Source organism: Molothrus ater, chromosome 4, assembly GCF_012460135.2.
Source record: "Molothrus ater isolate BHLD 08-10-18 breed brown headed cowbird chromosome 4, BPBGC_Mater_1.1, whole genome shotgun sequence".
In the NCBI taxonomy this organism is placed as follows: Eukaryota; Metazoa; Chordata; class Aves; order Passeriformes; family Icteridae; genus Molothrus; species Molothrus ater.
The window spans coordinates 6,509,061-6,525,514 of NC_050481.2; the positions used below are offsets into that span (position 1 = coordinate 6,509,061).

Sequence of the window (16,454 nt, forward strand, 5' to 3'; positions counted from 1 at the left end):
AAGCTCTGCCTGTGGACGTGTTCTGGCTCCCATCGTGCTGAATATGGATTCTGTTAGCAAATCTGTTTTACTGACATCTCTTTCCTCACCATTTTTAGAAAAATGCCAACAGTTACGAGTTACGGATTTTGCTCTCTGCATATCCATGAAAACAAACATGTAACTCCACTGCCTTATTTTCTCCTTCTCTCAATTTCATCCATATTATTGGTTACAATTTGCCTCTGGTGATGTAGATAACTAGACTGACCAGGTAATTCTACCCTTGTTCTCCTGATCTATTGCAAAGTGCTTGTTAAATCCAAGGTAATGTTAAACAAGAGAGGCGTGGGGAAGTAAATGAGAAGCAATCATCAGTTTTCAGTATCACATGAAGGTAAAATGGAGTGTCTCTTTTGAATTAGTCTGTTGAAAAAGCAGGTATTTGTTCTGCTCTCTCTGCCCTAGCGCTAAGCTGTGTTCTCTCATTCTTCTCCAGGCTGCTGTAGTGCCATCTGCACAAACTCTCAACCTGACTGACTTCTACTTCAGTGACTTTGAGCTGTCAGACTTTGAAACAACACTGTGCACAATTCGAATGTTCACAGACCTCAACCTGGTGCAAAATTTCCAAATGAAACACGAGGTATGGTTGCTGCCGAATACTGCCCCACAGAAAGAGACAGCTTAATTATAAGGAATTCAGAGTAGTGAGATGATCTCACTGTAAATAGAATTGGACACCTGTATTAAGGAGTAATTAGCAAACCAGGAAGACATATGAAGAATTGGGGTCTGTCCTGAGATTGGTTCTACTGAAGGATAAATCGTTTTACAGTCTATGATTAATGGACTGGGAAACAGAATTCTGAGGAGAGAGAGGATAGCAACTCCTCAGGAAATGAAAAACTCTTACAAAGAGGACAATAACATTGTTCACTATGTCCATATGAGGCAGTAATTGTCTTAGTCTTTCCCTACAAAATGATAGATTAGAGATTAGGAGGAACTTCATGGATATGGAGATAGTAAAGATTGAAGCAGATGATAACATAGATGGGCTGTGAGAATTTCACTGAAGGTTTTTACCAACACATCTCTCTAAGGTGATCAAGACAAGTAAAACAGAAAAATCTCTTCAGCCTCTTCCACTCAATGCACACAACATCTATTTGTAGAAACCTTCATTTCTAAATACCTTATTTTTGCTTTATAACATTTTCAACAAACCCATCAAAATTTATATCAAAATGCAAGATCAATTTGTAGGGCTTCATAGGCCCTACAGCATTTCTTTAACATTAGTTAAAGAAAGCATATATTTATTGTCTAGATCAGCAGTTTATAGACCAATTTAGATAAGTAGTGTCCAAGGGCCAAAAGTGCTGTATTATCTAATCTGATCCCTTGAACATCCTAGTACTTAGCTTCACCTCTGTACTAAGGTGAACAACCTTAAGGAATAGGTCCCAATATCAAAGTACTACCTGACCTTCATACTGTCACTTCCTGACAAAAAAACAGGTAGGAAGAAAGTGTGTGTATATGTGTGTGTGTGTGTATATATATATATATATGTATATATATATATGTATATATATATGTATATATATATATGTATATATATATATATGTGTATATATATATATGTATATATATATATATATAACCCACAATTTCTAATACTGTTGAGTAAAACATCCAGGACATGCTTTCCTCCTGCATAAAAAAGAAAATACCCTGCAATGTAGTAATGTTTCTATCATACTTATTTGCTTTCCAAAGTCCAATTCTGCTTGGGTTTTGGCAAGCTGATAGGAGGGAAAAGCTGTCTGTTTATTTTCAAAACAGGTCTTCAATAACTATATAAATTTTCTCTATCAAATATGTCATGACAAACAAAGATTTTTTTCTTCCAGGTATCTCTACATATAGTTTCTGAATTAACAGCAGTGCTTCTGACATTAACATTTAACCCTTAGCAATAAAACTCCAAGCCTACAAGTATGACACACTCAAATAGGAGCTGTACTAGTGGGTGTAAGCCTATACTTATCTATGTTCACAGTTACAAGCATGTAACAGTTGAACTTGAAATTGAGTTAAATGGATTTATTTTTTTTTAGTAAGAGAGTTTTCAAGTGGGATTAAGAAAGTCTGAATGTATTAGAAATCTGTTCTTATGAAAATACATCCATGTGATGCTGTTTCTTAAAGGTTCTCTGCAGGTGGATTTTAAGTGTGAAGAAAAACTATCGGAAAAATGTTGCTTATCACAACTGGAGACATGCCTTCAACACAGCACAGTGCATGTTTGCTGCTCTGAAATCTGGGAAAATTCAGGTACATTTCCAGTTCCTCTATTAAGACAAATTCTCTAATGATGCACAGCTCTGACTGTCAGGTCAGTAAGATGTTCATTATTCCATGGTATTGCCAGTGGAATCTTCTGCTGAAGACTTCTGGCTCTGAGGGCTTGGTTTGTGAAACTGCTGCTGTGGTTTTTCGTTGCCTGTTTCAGTTAAATCCTCTGGAAGCGGTTATTGGGATGTTCCCAACGGGAATATCTCTAATAAGGCATGTATGTGGTTATGTCCTTTTTTAAAGTTAATGCTTATGCTACAAGCAAGTCAAAAAAGTAGAGAGAAAAAAAGGCTGACCCATTTTCAGGATGTTTCCTTAAAATTTTCAACAGGAATTTTTAAAGTTCAAATGCAAAGCTGAGTACAGCTTTAGATACAAAACAGCACATAAAAACATAGAAAGAAATATTTAAATGTTCCTTCCAAAGCTTTTGAACAAATTTTCAACCTTTCACTTAAGAAGACATCTAATAATTTAAAAAACAATGTAATCATTCTGATTAGGGCTAGATGATTCTCTAAAGAAATAAAACACTGATTCTAAATTCTTGCAAAACAGGGTATATGTTTTGGTTTTATATTCTTTTAGGAAACAGAATGTTTCTGTTCATTCTGAATAAACATGTCTTTTAAACATTTGTATGTCAAAACCCAATACCAATGAGGAAGAGACAATTTTTCCTCTACAAACTTTATCTCACTAATGAAAATGACAAAAGGTGCTGAAAAGAGGCCAAGGCAAGGACATCCATCTTCCCTCCCTGTTGGAAAGGACGTGGTAGTTTAGCTCTGTGTGCGGTCGAGCCATCTCTGATGATCCTGATAGTTTGCCTGCTATTTTTGGAATCCTGACAGGCTCCACTGCAATTTCCATAAATTGTTTATTCTTAACTACACTGGATTCACTCCCTGCTGATTCTCATGTCCTAGATTCTGGAGTCTGAACAGCATTGAACATAATTCAATTTTTTTCTAGTTTGAGGGGAAAGGCAAACACTGGGAGATGTATCTTCCTAGCAGAAATATAAAATCAATCATTTCCAAACTGAGTTGTCTTTTGACTGTACTAAGAGCAGGTCCCATTATTCAGAAAGCAGATGTAAAACACGTTGTAGTAAATCAATCCACAACTCACTTCTGGCATTATTCTTTGCATACAGAGCAAATTGACTGACTTAGAAACGCTGGCTTTGCTGATAGCAACTCTGAGCCATGATCTGGATCACAGGGGAGTGAACAACTCTTACATACAAAGGTAAGTGGGTCTGAGAGAAGTTAAATAAAAACAAGTGAGTGAACAAACACGAGCACAGAGCTAAGTTAGATAAACCCTGACTGCTTTGATACTGTGGAGCTGTGCAAAGGAGCAGGTTTTCACAAAGCAGGAAGTGTAAGAACAGGCAGAACCATTCACAACTTCTTTGAAGTAGATGCACTGTCTCAGTTGCTGACTAACTATGATGGCAGATTAAGTGAACTCTTTGCTGTGCAGGGACAATGTTTTCCTGCTCCCAAAGTCCCCTCCCTGATTTCCCATCAAGTGACAGCAAAAGGCTGCAGCTTCCAAGTGACAGTGTGTAGGAAATATGCAGCTTTTCAGATCACTCCCTGCCCTACCCAGCTGCTCACTTCTTGTCCAGGCCAACACAGCACTGAGGTCTGCACCCCTCTGGTACAGAGGGGTCTCCCATTGTTTTGAACTCAGATTGTTTTACTCTTGGTTTAGCCACGTTTTTCCAGAATTCTAAGTTGTTTAGAATAAGTGACATAGTTAAAATCACATTAAAAATGTATGGTTGTTTTGCATTGATTGTGGTTTATCTGTACTCTTTAACTTTGATCCAATCTGGAATTACAGAAAGGCCTTTACAATACAAAAAGGCAAAATATATTTAAAACACTGAAAAAATATTCTTACTAAACAAAATAATTTGGCTTGAAATTATCAGAATGAAATATCAGAACAAGTCTAAAATTTTCCCCATATTTTCATTTTTAACTAAAGCTACTTAGAATTTATTAGTAGTTTAAAATCTGCCCAATCAAGTGAATTTGGTATCACTTCAAATAACAACATGTGAGTCTTCAGTTGATTTCAAGTGTGGCTTAATGTGATTCCTGTGATATGGCAGTGTGTCCTGGGCAAGAGATGGGCAAAAGATACCCAGAAATGTGCATCTCCTTCTGGCAGAGCTGGAGAATGGTCTTGAAGTGACCTGTGAAGAAGTGGTCTGCTGTTCTCACTATGTGTAAAGTAAGATCACAGGGGAGGAAAAACTTGTTTAAGGTACAGAATACTGAAAGGCAGAAAAAAAGTAAGCTGAAGCAGAACTCTTGCATTTCAGATGTGTTTGGAGTAACACTGACTGATATGTAAAGGAAAAAAAAACAAACTCCACAACATTAGAATAGTGATCTTTTTCTAGCTTGGTAATAGAGGATTCCAGCAGTAACTGTAGCCTCACAGCGATTGGAACTAGTTAGCTATTTTTTGCTTTATTTATTTAAAAATAAATTTCCTGGAAGACATCTGGAGATGCGTCATCTCCTCTCAAAAATGTCCTGGGAAAGTGTCATAGACAGCAAAATCTAACATTTACACACGCTGTAAAGCTGAGATGGCTATAGCTTAATAATTCCTTTCTCAACAGAAAGTTCCATGAATTTTTTTTTAAACCTAAATACAAAAGTTATTTCTAGGAACAGATCCCTTTTGTTTTTTCCTTTGAAACAGGGAGGGTGGATATTCAGTGTATGATTTTTTTCTTAAGCAGCAGGGTTTCAAAAATTGAAATGGTCCTGGCAGTACAAGTTACAGAAAGGAAACTGCTTGAAAGCCTTTTGGTAGTTATGCAGGGGGGGTTATTTTCTTTTTGCTCCAATCCCACATGCAAAGTAGGAAGCACAGAAAGCTGCGTAACCAAACCCCTGTGTTCAGAAAGCCACAGTGCCCTTTGGCCTGGAGTGGGGGTTTGACTGAAGTGCCACTACAAAAGTCAGACCTGAATTTATTTCCAGCCCCAGTTAGGGTCTGCGAGTACTAAGCAAGCTCTAGTTTGGAGCAATACTTGGGAAGATAACCTAAGAGATTTCTCACATATTTCTCTCTCCAGTCAGGATGAACTCTGGGACACACAATATGCATCCCACTTCATTCAGTGGGAATTTCACCCAGCATGTGTTGGCACCATCCTGTGGTTTGCTTCCTTAAAGAAACACAAGAGTACATTTGCTCTACGCCCCTTTTGTGGTGGTCTCAGAGGAGGTGCTGGGCAGCCAGCCCATATTCCTCAGGGGCTTGCATCCTTTCATCTTCCTTTCTGGGTTTTTGTTTGTCTTTCCATCTTTCTCTCCACATTTTTGTGCTTCTTAAATCCCCAGAGTCTCTCTTATGACTTTTATTTGAGCCTCTGTGCGCTCACTCACACAGGGGCCCAATCCTGCAGCCATTAAGTCTTGTGAATGGTCTTTAACAACACAGACAATCTCACAGAATTATATGCTAAAAGAGCTACTGACTTGATTAAACATTTGTAAGTCAGATTATAATTAAAATAATAGATCCAGGATCATCACCAAATAGACTTCCAAAAACAATCCAGATTTAGTTGAAGAGACTACATGAGCAATGTGGGACCAGGGGTTGAAAATTAAGACAGAGCAGCAAAAACCAAGAACTGTATTATGCAACAAGGAACAGGGAGAAATTGGAAATTCTCAAGAGAGGAGTTTCCCTATTTTGACTAAAGCTACTCAAATTCTACTCAAATAGCAAATTCTATTTTCTAAACTAAGATGCTTTTAAGTTTTGCCTAAGATATTTTTAGGTTCTGTACCTACACAATTTGGTTTCCTGCTTTTTTTTTTTTCACTGCCTGTAGAACAGTCAACATCACTGTTGGCCTGTAAGCAGCTTCCCTTTTGGATTTTACCCTGGGCAAAGGGTAGGTAACGATGTTGCAGTAGTTTGGTCATGACAACAGTGGTGATGAAACACCAGTATAGTTACGAACACAAGGAAATTACTTGATCAACATTTTGGGCCCAGCACCACATTGCACTGAGGTCTGCAGGAATTTTTCCATTTGGTATCAGTGGGTTTCCTATTAGGTTTGCATTATTACTTACAAGGTCAGCAGCTGAGCTGACTAAATATGACAGGTGGGTTAAGAAGATTTGGTTTAAGAGTATTTAAGAATATGTTGCAGAAACCAAAACTGTCTCCTAAACTGTGCTTGTGAATGAACTCTTCCTGTTGCCTTTGCTTTCTACAGAGGAACTTTCACTCCTTATGTAACCTTTTAATTACATTGTCACTCCTCGCATGCAGCTGGTCTCTACAGGTAGAGAAGGCAGAACACCAGAGCTGTAAGTGCTCTGACAAAGGAACAGCATTATCTTTTTATCCATATTCCTACAAAGAGGATGTTAAAAAGGAAGTTATATCTGGATCACTAATATGTTTGTCTAATTTGATTTCTCCATCTCTTTCCTCCTCAGAAGCGAACATCCACTGGCTCAGCTGTATTGCCACTCAATCATGGAGCATCATCATTTTGATCAATGCCTTATGATCCTGAACAGTCCAGTGAGTGCCACATTGCTCTGTATGCTGAAGGAAACTATTTTACTTTCTATTTTTAGCCTCTGGATAGAATCCCACCCTTACATGTTCTAAAGTGCTCTTTATTCCTTTTTGGGTAAAGAAAGCAAATGCAGCAACATGGAAATCACAGTTCTGTTGCTGAGTGCTACCAAAGCCTTCCAAGTGCTGCCTGATAAGGGAAGCCTTGCTAACATCCTTCTGAGTACCTGCTTCCTTGCACCAAAGGAAACAAAAGGCTTTGTGCCATTTTCAGGACCTCTTACAAACTACCAAACAAATCCCAGTCCTTCCTCTCATTTCAAAAACATTCCAGCCTACACATACACAAAGCAGCCCTGATGAGACCAAACCAAGCACTGCTTGTGTTGACATTCCAAAGTGAAGCCAAACCTAAGTTTAGTAAATATGCAAATAAAACTACATTCTTCTTGTTTGATGCTATTAACTAATTCTCAAGACCAGTTATTTAGCATTCACAATCCTTCCAAAGGACTGCTTCTTTTGTGCCACAGGTTGTGGTACTTCTGGCATCCTTTGTAGTATAGCAATCCTTTCCTATTCAGGTAGGCAAATATGGAAAAACAATTGAGGCAAGTTCCTGCTCTGTAGTGCTTTGGTTTAGTAGGGGGCTGCTGAGTTCATACTTCTACTAAATAACTTGTTATTTATGCTGCTCCATAAAAGGAAAATATTTTCGTTTACTAGAGGTGTATGGGCAGGTACGGGAATAATTCCTCTGCTTCAGGGCGGGGAAGGATGAGGAAAGAGAAGGTGTGATACAGCCAGTGACAAATTTAATTTTAATGAATAAAATGGACTTAAAGGCTTTGATGTTGCTCTGCTTGCCGTTTCATTTTGTAGTAGTCAGTGATGGTGTTGCTGCTGTGCAGCTTTCTGCCATTACTTGGGAAGACTGGAAGTTTTGTTTTTAAACTAGGCAATCTGCAAGAGGAAGGGAGGGTAAAAGAATGACCTCAGATATCAGCAAGCAACTCATAATGATTTGGTGACTTGGAGATACTTAAGCAAACTGGTGTGCTGTTGCCCTTTTTACTGATAGCACTGGTTTTGGCTTTTTTTGTAAAGGGAAATCAGATTCTCAGCAGCCTTTCCATTGAAGAATACAAGGCTACACTGAAAATGATAAAACAAGCCATTCTTGCCACAGACCTGGCACTCTACATCAAGTAAGTCAGAAGAAACTTTTGCTGAATAATCACTGCTGGATATTAGCATCATGTCAGTATCCTGCAAAATCTTTTGTTTTAACTTCTTTTTAAGGAGGAGAGGAGAATTTTTTGAACTTCTAAGGAAGAAGCAGTTTAATATGGAAGATCCCTCACAAAAGGAGCTATTTCTGTAAGTTAGAGCAGAATAATCACGAAATCAGTTAATATTACTGGGTAGCCAGTTTCCCATGCCATGTTGCTGTGAACTTCATTAAACCCAGCAGGTCTTTGTGCTCTGGGCCTGTACAACCTGGCATTGTCACACGGGTCACTGAACTCCCAGGGTCTGAACTACTAAGAGTGCAACCTGTATAAAAAACTTTGTTAAATAGCATGTGGAGTTAGATTTATAACTTTGCTCTAATTTCACTTGTTTTTCTGACTTGATGTTCCTTGAAATTCTATATTCTATTTTACCAGTCCCTTGACTTGGTGGCTACATACATGTCACGTAGAATAATTTAGCCCTTTCTTTCTGTTTGTTCTGCAGAGCAATGCTGATGACTGCTTGTGACTTATCAGCCATAACTAAACCATGGCCAGTTCAGCAACGGGTATGTGTTTAATTTTTAAGGTTTCCTAAATGCTTTAAAGTTTGTTTTGTCCACCCAGTCCTTACTGCAAAGGCAGTGGTGGAATGCTGAACTGGAGTCTCACAATGTGTGTGGGGGCTCATATGATATATCCTAAGGAGAGATAGGAACCACTCTTGTTTGTAGGTAGCAAGCAAATTTTTAGAGCTCACAATGAGTGAAATCTCTTACAGATTGCTGAGCTTGTGGCTACTGAGTTCTTTGATCAAGGAGATAAGGAGCGGAAGGAACTCAACATAGAACCCACAGTAAGTGGCACCTCTTGCAAAATGCCTTTTGGAAACGGCACTTAAAATTTCTCCCACTGACCACACTGCAGGACTAGCTCCTTCCCTGGCTTCCTAGAAGCCAGTTTTGTTCTGTGGTTCCAAAACACCAATAGTGTGTCACTATTTCTGAACCAGAAGAACAGACAGGATTATTTCCTTTAAGTCAGTGTTACTAACTGGGCCAGGAAATAGATTGTCAAGTTGGTACCTTTATGTAACGATCCAAACCCAGTAAGTTTGCCTGGATATTTGGGCTCTGTCAACCCAAAGCCAGTCTTGCGAGGGAAGTCATGCAGTCCAATTCCCTTCCTTCTAACACCTGTAATGACACCCCACTGTGCTGAGCTTGCTGTGCTGTTTAAGGTGCTGCTTTTTAATTCCACACTCTCTTCGGTTTTGGTTGGGTTTTATATTGAATACATTTAAACACAGAACTTGTTCTCTCATTATCTGCAGGATCTAATGAACAGAGAGAAGAAAAACAAAATTCCCAGCATGCAGGTTGGATTCATAGATGCTGTTTGTTTGCAGCTGTATGAGGTATGTATGGTGCCTAAGGAAGAACCGCAAATATCTGAAACCAGAGCTGCTTGCTGGTAGACACAGATTTACAATTAGGATAAAAATCAAATTAAAAACTAGCCCCTTAATTAGAATTTTTTTAATATTACATATGGTTCATTATTCTGTTGAAGAAATTATTATTTTAGTATTTGTAATTAGTTGTATATTTGTCTGATTAACATGTTTTGTCACAATTTTTTTAAACCTAGTTAAAATGCTGTGCTCTCTGCAATTGGTGTTATGTCCTTGGGTTATATTCTGGATTATCAGGGAAAGTCGCAAAACTAATGCTTTGACCTCTAGGGAAAGAATGGTATCCAGGTCGTGCATTGACAGAAAGTGTTTACAAGTTTATAAGAATTCAGAATTCGTTATACAAAAGGTGATATGCTATGTATAGGAAATTGACCCAATTTTAACACTTCCCATCCCATTCTTTTCCTTCTCTTTCATCACACACCAAAGCATTGCATGAGATAATTCACTGAAATGCTTTTTTGTCCTGGTCACAAACTGTACAAGAAGCTGCTTGGTCAAATACAGTGTGAAAAACAACATAATGATTTCTGGGGTTTTTTTAACCCAGTACAACATTGGAGCAAAGGTCTGTTTATTTGAACTGTACCGACTATTTTAGAGAAACCAAGGTGAGAAAAAGAAAGGAGATGAACAGAAAACCGAATTCTTAAGAACCTTCCAGTGCAAGGAACAGGATGATTACTTGAATTTTTCCCTCTGACGCAATTAGCTTTTCTGAAAAGAACGCACATTCACCAGTTCAAAGCAAACAGGGATAGAGAAAGGGAGCTACTAGCTGCTGTCCCTGAAAATGAAGTGCTTCTGTGCTGTAGAAACTGTCAGGAAAATAAGGCAGCCTTTGCTTTGAAGCCCCAGAAAACTGTCTCCAGCAGGAGGTAGGCCTGAAACAAGACTGAGTGTCTCTGTAAAGATACAGATTGGACAAACAGAAAACTTTACCAGAACGCCTGAGCAGACTTGAATGCCCACAGTTCTAGAGCCTGAACATCTGTATTTCTTCCTATTAGGAGAAGAAATACAGATGTTTCTATTTATGAAAAGATCAGAAAAACTGAAATCATTTACTCTAAAATATTCACTGCTGCTTATATCTACAGTTCCCAAGTGATCCTAGTCCAAATTGTACCCAGCTCTTGTGTTAACTAACCAGTGCATTTAATGATCCACAAGTCTTCCTTTAAGTTCAGAAATCTGAAAAAAACACGAGATGCGTTTCATTCTCCATTTTTAAATTAAAAATTGAATGCAATTTGTTTTCCATGTTTTCAATGTATTTCAGGCCCTAACGCATGTGTCAGAGGCCTGCTCCCCTTTGCTGGATGGCTGCAGAAAAAACAGGCAGAAATGGCAAGCCTTGGCTGAGCAGCAAGAGAACCTGATTAATGGCGAAAGCAACCAAGGCAAACGGAACTGATGTGCTGATTGCACCACCATAAGCCCAAGTTCACGTAGGAGACACAGTAATAAGGGAGTACTGCATTTTGCTAAACACTGTATGAATTTGGCTTGTGTTTTGCCACTGCTGTATTATTTTTTCCCCATTTCAAGATATAGCATGACTGCGTAGATGCCAAGATTATCTGAAGACAATCTGTTTCTCTTATTACATCTGACTGAGATGGAAGAAGACCTGCAGGGGTGGTTTTTGCTACCCCAGCCCACAAGAAGGTACTGGTGCAGGCACTGACTGTGCCCAAGAGCCTGTTGCTTTACAGATGTACATAGTTGTTTGTGATCATGTTGTGGCCAGTATCTGAAAGACTACTGCATTTTGCACCTTTGCTCTCCCTCCTCCCATCTTGCTGTATTATGTTATAAAAATACTGAGCAGTCTTGCCTGTTCTGTTTCCAGAGGTTCAGAGGAAAGACTGGACTCGCTCTGGGGAGCCTATTCAAAATAAATTGTTGCTAACCTCTCTCAGACAGCAGAACTGGGCTCTGAGGTGAAAAACCCCCAAATCTGTGCACCCAGTAGAGTTTGGGTTTTTTCCATATTAGATGGATGTCTTAGCAAATGTGTTATTCCAGCTGAAGAAATGTCTAAGACCCCTGTGAATGACTAGGCAGCCAGAGTCTCAGAAGTTCTGTGCTAGAGGTGGCTGAGGTCTCCATGCCCAATGGAAACTGCTTGAAGACAGATGAAATATCCCAACATAACTGACAGGCTGCCACGGAAAGCTGCAAGAAGTACACAGAGAAATGGAAACAAATCAGGATTGGTTTTGTACGCTGGTTTTAACTTCATTTGGAAGTTGATTTTAACATCATCTAACCAACAGACTGCATCACAGGCAGAAGAGAATGACTGCAAGAGGTGAAAAGCTGAATCAGAATGATGCAGGAAGGGCACACTCCTGGTGACCACCAATGACTGATTCTTCAGGCCAGTGTTACTATGAAATGGCTATGACCACTTTGAAGAAAGTTTTATGTAAACATCTCTTAAAAATCATTTTAACATCAGTTTAACATGATTAATCACAGTGTCTTGAAGAAATAGGAAAAAAAAATACCAAAAGCAAAAGTGGCCAAGAGTGCTACAGGGATTTGCCATTTGTGTGTGAGGCATTAATGTTCTGTAAAGTAAGAAATCAATTAACTTGCACTAGTAAAAAATAAAATTGGTGCATTATTTAAGTGAAGATAATTAATAAAAATGGTTTTGAATTGGAAACAATTAAAGAAAATATACACATTGGACAAATCCCAAAAGAGGAATACAAGGAGAGTACTATTCTTTAGGTGGACAGGATAAGGAGACACATGCCAGTAGTCTAAAATGCATTAGCAGCACAGGTAACTTTGGCTGCACAGAGACACACAAAATGTTCCAGTTTTTTAATCTGTAATCATTATTTTTTAGTTAAAATCATCATTTGGCAAAAGTAGCACATTTGGCACGGGACTTCTAAGTGTGGGATTTTAGTTCTATCACAATATTCCAGGAAATTCTAGTTAGAAACTGCAATAAATTTTTCTTCCGAGGAGATTGTCAACCCAAGTCATAAGATCTGGTCAAAAAGGGAAAACTCCCCCTTTTTATCAATTTCTTCATTTAGACAAACGATGCCAGGAGCTAAGAAAAGATGAAGCAAATGTTTCAAAATGTTGGATGATACTGAGTTATAGAGTTGATATTTTTTTTAATATAGAACAAGGTATTCTGACAGTCAGCAGTATTTCTGCCATGCTAAATTGTTTGTCACTGATGAAGTCCTATCTCAGGCTTCTCTAGTGAGCACCAATAATAAATGATTGCAGCTGTGAATTTGAAAACATTTTTCTACAGAAGTATTTCTCCTTATTCTGTCCCAACAAATTAAAAAAAAAAAAAAAGGATGGATTGCAACACTCACTAAGAATTCCAGGACTGCTGTTTTGCAGTACTCTGTATATGTATTTCTGTGCATACACAGTATGCAGGTGACAGCAGCCTGACCCTGCCAACACACCATCCCCCCAAAAAAAAAGGTTTTAGGTACTTTTGGATCAATAGAAAACTTTGCTTCAGGATTTGCATAGCCCTTGTATAGTCTTTTTCTTGAGTGCTTGAGATACTGAAATATAATTATTATACTGATGAGATACATATTTAATATAAATAGGAATAAAATATATGTATATAAAGGTGTATTCTTGCTATTATGGTTGAGACTAGTAACTCATGGTGACAACACAGCAGATAAGTATGATGATATCACAGTGTAGTGATGTAACTTTGACATTAGTATTCCAGTATTTCTTTGCTATATTGTGTGTTCAGCAAAGCTTTATTATAAGTAAATTTATAAATGCTATGAAGGAGTGCTGGATTCATACCTTTGACTTGAAAAGAAGGGCATGATGTTACATTTTTTTAAAGGTTCACTTAAAATGAACAGTTATACGGTATGTGCATATATTTAATTATATATCTGTACACATTTATCCCATAGAATCTTTTCCACCACAAATGTTGGAACCTACACATAAATACAGTTCCTAGTAAATAAACATTTAAATATCGTAACACACCTGTATCTGTATATATTTATATAAAACCAAAGCCTTTAAACTACTGGTTTAAGAACCTTAAAAGCATAGAGTGCTGTATTTCATGAGATTCAAAGCCTTTACATAGTGTTTTTCTCTGCCTGAAGGCGAAATCCAAGTGTGTCATGGCTTTGTGTGACTCAATTGCAGAAACTGCTCCCTCCTTTCATAATGTAAATAGGGGACAATATGGGAAAAAAAATCCAAACCTAACCTGGCTACAGCAGGTTCCTGCTTCAAGTTCACTGTCTTCAGAATTGAACCTTGTGAAAGCCAGCTGGTGGATTACAGCTATGCAGCTGTCATTCATTTCATCATGAGCTGTGTATCTCCTTATTTCAGTCTGCTCTCAAAGACATGATATTGTCTAGCTGTAACAATCAGTGTGGCTTACACAAGAAACCAGCTGAAATGGAGTTTATCCCTTTGACAGTTCAGCCTTAAGTCCATTGAAAGCATTGTCGCATTTGAGATTTCAATTCTGGGGACAAGAACTTGTCCCACTAATTCTTAATGCTTCTCTTAATGAGGACAACTAAGTTAGTATCCTACTTGATCTCAGACACAAATGTGATTTCTTTCAAACTCACTCCACAGCACAGTTTAATTCTTGAAGTACACTTTTATTTCTGGATTTGTTCTGAAAAAAATTACTTGTGTTAACACACACAAGATTCCTGATTAACCCTACCTCTTCTAATTTCAAGTAACAGAGAGGCTCTTGAGCTGAATTTTCCAGGAAATTAGCCACACATGCAATATTAGCTGAAGGCCTAGGTTTTCTATTATATCATACAGTTAAAGCAAGTGTCTGACTTTGGAGATATTGTGAATTTTTAATTAAGAAGCAGTTTATAGTTAAGAGCAGATTACTCATATCTTCACTGTGCACATACAGAAGGGAGCTACTGATAAAAGAAAACAATTAATTTCACTGATGATCAGCTGATTTCTCCTCAGAAGAGAGAACCAAAGCCTCTTTATATGCATCACCCTCTGACAATTGCATGCATCTTTTGAATTCCAACCCAGTACATTTTACCTGGTAGTGGTATGAACTGACAAATTCAGGGCACTTAACTAATTCATACATAAGGTTTGTCAAAATTAGCAGATAACTGATTTTCCAACTCATTATACAGAAAGATAATGAAGAATCAGGTCTAGGCCCTTAAAATTAGAGGAGTGATCCAGCTGCTGTCGCTTCCAGTCATGCATAAGAACATGGCAAAGACTTTTTATGGAAAATAATTGCCTTGCTTATAATAAATTCACATGTTTTTAAAGGTTTTTATAAAGACCTCATTTTTCAAGCAAATTAATATAGTAGTATTCATTCAGAGTCTTATCTCTGTGATGCTGCAGGTTTTTTCTTCATGTTAAATTATATGCAGTTTACATTCCACAAGGTTTCAGCTATATTTCCCAGTTCCCTGCTGTACCTTTTCAGGGGCTTGCACTAATTTAAAATATAAGCTTGAACAGCAGAATGAGTATGGCCAGAGTATGGTAAATAATGAGGGCTGGGTTTTTTTGCTTTGGACTTTGACAAGAAGAAGAAACACCACAGATTCTGTGCTGGTAATTAGTGACACTTGCTAAATGCAGCAAATTGTGACAGCAGGATATTTCATCTTGGTCATTGTGAGGTGAATGCAAAGTCTCTTCACATAAGGAAGGGTGTTTGCACACAGAAACTCCTATCTGAGTACCAGTGTTTGCAAATGTGTATTTATGTGACAATGCTCTGTAATTGCTGGTTCCCACTAACTCCCAGAGCATGAGCTTGGCATGCCATGGCCTCACGCATGCCCAGATGCCCACCTGAAGTCAGTATTGTGATTCCCATTTACCTCAGGGGAGCTGGGCTGTGCTGTATAGAAAGTGAAAGAATGGGTCAAATCCGTCTTTTCTTACCTGTAAAGAGGGACCAAACCCTTATCCTTGGTGACAGCTGCCTCACCTGCTCTTTACTGGTTCAGCTATTGCCACCGATGCCCAAGGTACCTTACAGATGTAACTGAAGTTAGAATTTGAGTCCTCTTGGTGTTCACATGGCAGACACCTGCATGTGTCTCTTAAAGAATGTAGTTTGAAATGCACTGTAAATAGTTTTAACATACATTCCTATTATAGTTTAATAAAAACCTTAATCACAGTCACTAGTCACTGAGTTTGTCCATTTGTATTCTTCTATCTTTTAAAAATACCTGAACAAATATATAGTTTCTGGGCACAGTATTTTTGTACTAGATTAAGGGGTTTCTCTGTATATTATGTTTGCCTTTAAACACTATTAAAGTCTTCTGAATGTCATGTGTTCTCTCTTGCTTCTGTCCTATGACTTCTTAGACTAAAGCCAGTTACATTACTTAAGAGAATCATTAGCCCTACTTACCTTACAGCTGCTAGAGAACATAAAGGTCAGCTTATTTTCTGTGGTCAGACTGCTGCTTATAACTTATTTCTTCTTTCTTCTCTTTGTACTGTTTTCATGCTTTTTAAAATAAAAAGGATGATGTCAAATTTTACTGTTTGTTATATTATTGAGGTGTAATTTTAATGCCTGATTTAAATCATTGCTTCTGTAAATTTGTATTTCATAGCAGCTTTTCTCGGTCCTAGAAATCCTGAAGAGAAAAATATCCGTTAATATCAAGATACTTCTGAGTACTCCTGAAATCAGCCAGCAGTAAAGTAGCTCTTGTTTCAAAACCACAAAAAAATAATTGACCACTAGAGAGCACTGGAGCTGCACCTCCTGAGAGCTGTCAGAAACC

General features: G+C 38.0%; 1 protein-coding gene across 3 annotated transcripts in view; it reads left to right on the forward strand.

Moving 5' to 3' along the window:
- PDE5A (phosphodiesterase 5A) overlaps positions 1-16,205 on the forward strand; it is a 57,263-nt gene extending 41,058 nt beyond the window's left edge. For all 3 annotated transcript variants that reach the window (XM_036382522.1, XM_036382521.2, XM_054514712.1), the window contains exons 12-21: positions 479-625; positions 2,197-2,322; positions 3,503-3,597; positions 6,843-6,930; positions 8,035-8,135; positions 8,230-8,307; positions 8,668-8,731; positions 8,944-9,018; positions 9,496-9,579; positions 10,922-16,205. In XM_036382522.1, coding sequence (XP_036238415.1) covers positions 479-625; positions 2,197-2,322; positions 3,503-3,597; positions 6,843-6,930; positions 8,035-8,135; positions 8,230-8,307; positions 8,668-8,731; positions 8,944-9,018; positions 9,496-9,579; positions 10,922-11,056 — 993 coding nt within the window. In that variant the 3' untranslated portion in view covers positions 11,057-16,205. The remainder of the gene's footprint in view (positions 1-478; positions 626-2,196; positions 2,323-3,502; positions 3,598-6,842; positions 6,931-8,034; positions 8,136-8,229; positions 8,308-8,667; positions 8,732-8,943; positions 9,019-9,495; positions 9,580-10,921) is intronic.
- The last annotated feature ends 249 nt before the right edge of the window (positions 16,206-16,454 follow it).